At 51.6% G+C, this 1371-nt stretch overlaps 1 protein-coding gene across 1 annotated transcript; it reads right to left on the bottom strand.

Annotated features, from left to right (window-relative positions):
• Positions 1 to 591: 591 nt before the first annotated feature.
• Aspvir_009597 (uncharacterized protein) lies at positions 592 to 1072 on the bottom strand (the record flags this gene model as incomplete). Its single annotated transcript, XM_043272736.1, has 2 exons — positions 592 to 874; positions 933 to 1072. 2 exons carry the CDS (start codon positions 1070 to 1072, stop codon positions 592 to 594), a joined length of 423 nt encoding a protein of 140 aa, XP_043128671.1.
• Positions 1073 to 1371: the final 299 nt, after the last annotated feature.

Below are 1371 nucleotides of genomic sequence, written 5' to 3'. Positions count from 1 at the left end.
CATGAAGCCGTAGCCGTAGGCGCTAAGGCCTTACTCACAGGACCATGAGAGATAGCTCTAGCATAGACGTAATTTCCCATGACCCATGCATGTCACTACTGCAACATTGCAGTTTTCTCGGTCATTCAAGTGACCATTTGAAGAGCCATCAGTTGACATTCATATCCATGTACATTTTATGCTGCCGCGTCTGAAGCTACCACTAAGACCTTGCAAATTTTCTGTATGCGCTCGCAGGTTTGGTAAGCCGTACTATCATTGATATTCGCTTACGAGTAGAAGATGGAAAGAATCCTATACTTTGAACACTTTCATTCCAACCTTGTTCAGCACCCGCATGCATGGAATATACCGTATCAGAAGAGGAGGTGGCTTTGTTTCCATCTCAGTTGTGTTAAGTCCGTCAATGTCTCCCTCACCCTGGCCATAATATATCTCCCATAATCGACAGCATCATTATAATTATCATATCCCCGAATCGAGATAAACTCCGCCGCCATTGCACATAACAAGCAACTGGGCAATCGTCTCGACCGGTCTCACCAGCGCCGTCCATGCCCCGCGCGCATTTGTCGCCGTCACAGTGGGATACTACAATACCCGATCCTGCACCTCTCCCCTGGCCGTAACCCCCAAAAGTCGCTGCGATCCGACATTCTGCAGTGGCGCGCTGTTCCTCCCGCCGGCGTTCGCCTGCAAGGCCTCCAATGTGTGCTGCACCTTGGCCCACGCCAGCTCATCCGTCTCCGCCAGGATAGGCTGAAAGGTCACCCTTATCTTGCGCCTGTCGTTCTCATTTTTGCCAGCCCTGTCGGCTACAGCATAGATCCGGTCAATCTGCTTCTTCGTCCCCCTCAATGGCTCGCCCCGGAATCTAAAAATATCGGCTAGTTTCTGCCATCTCAATACGATTCGTCTGAGGAACCACCCACCGAGACGGGGATGATGTTTTTGACCGATCGAACGCGATTACTGAACCCTTTGAGCCGGAAGGACTCACTATCCCGGCCAAATAGGTCGGAAGACTCCCATGTTCGGTGGAGAATGAGGATATACTCCTCCAGCCTTGCATATCTCCCTGCCTTCGCGCGCTTGCTCTGCGTCGCTGCCGCCGGTGATGAGAATGCACGACGACTCGGCCGTGACTTAGCTGGTCAAGTGTCGCGAGGGCCTTTTGTGGCCATGGTTAGGAAGAGGGCATTCAGATGTAGGGCAACGATGAACTTCAGGTTCTTAGTGATGGAGCTGATGGTGGCGCTGATAGTGAAGGGGTTGAAGGATAAGGAGCCATAGGGGATGAGGGTGCGGGTGAAGCTATTGTTATTAATTAAGGGTGTGGGCGTAGTGTATTAGAAAGGTGGTGTCCTGCTG

Source organism: Aspergillus viridinutans, assembly GCF_018404265.1.
Source record: "Aspergillus viridinutans IFM 47045 DNA, scaffold_8, whole genome shotgun sequence".
Lineage (NCBI taxonomy): Eukaryota > Fungi > Ascomycota > Eurotiomycetes > Eurotiales > Aspergillaceae > Aspergillus > Aspergillus viridinutans.
Note: the sequence above shows the minus strand (reverse complement) of the source record. Positions and strands in the feature narration are given on the sequence as shown.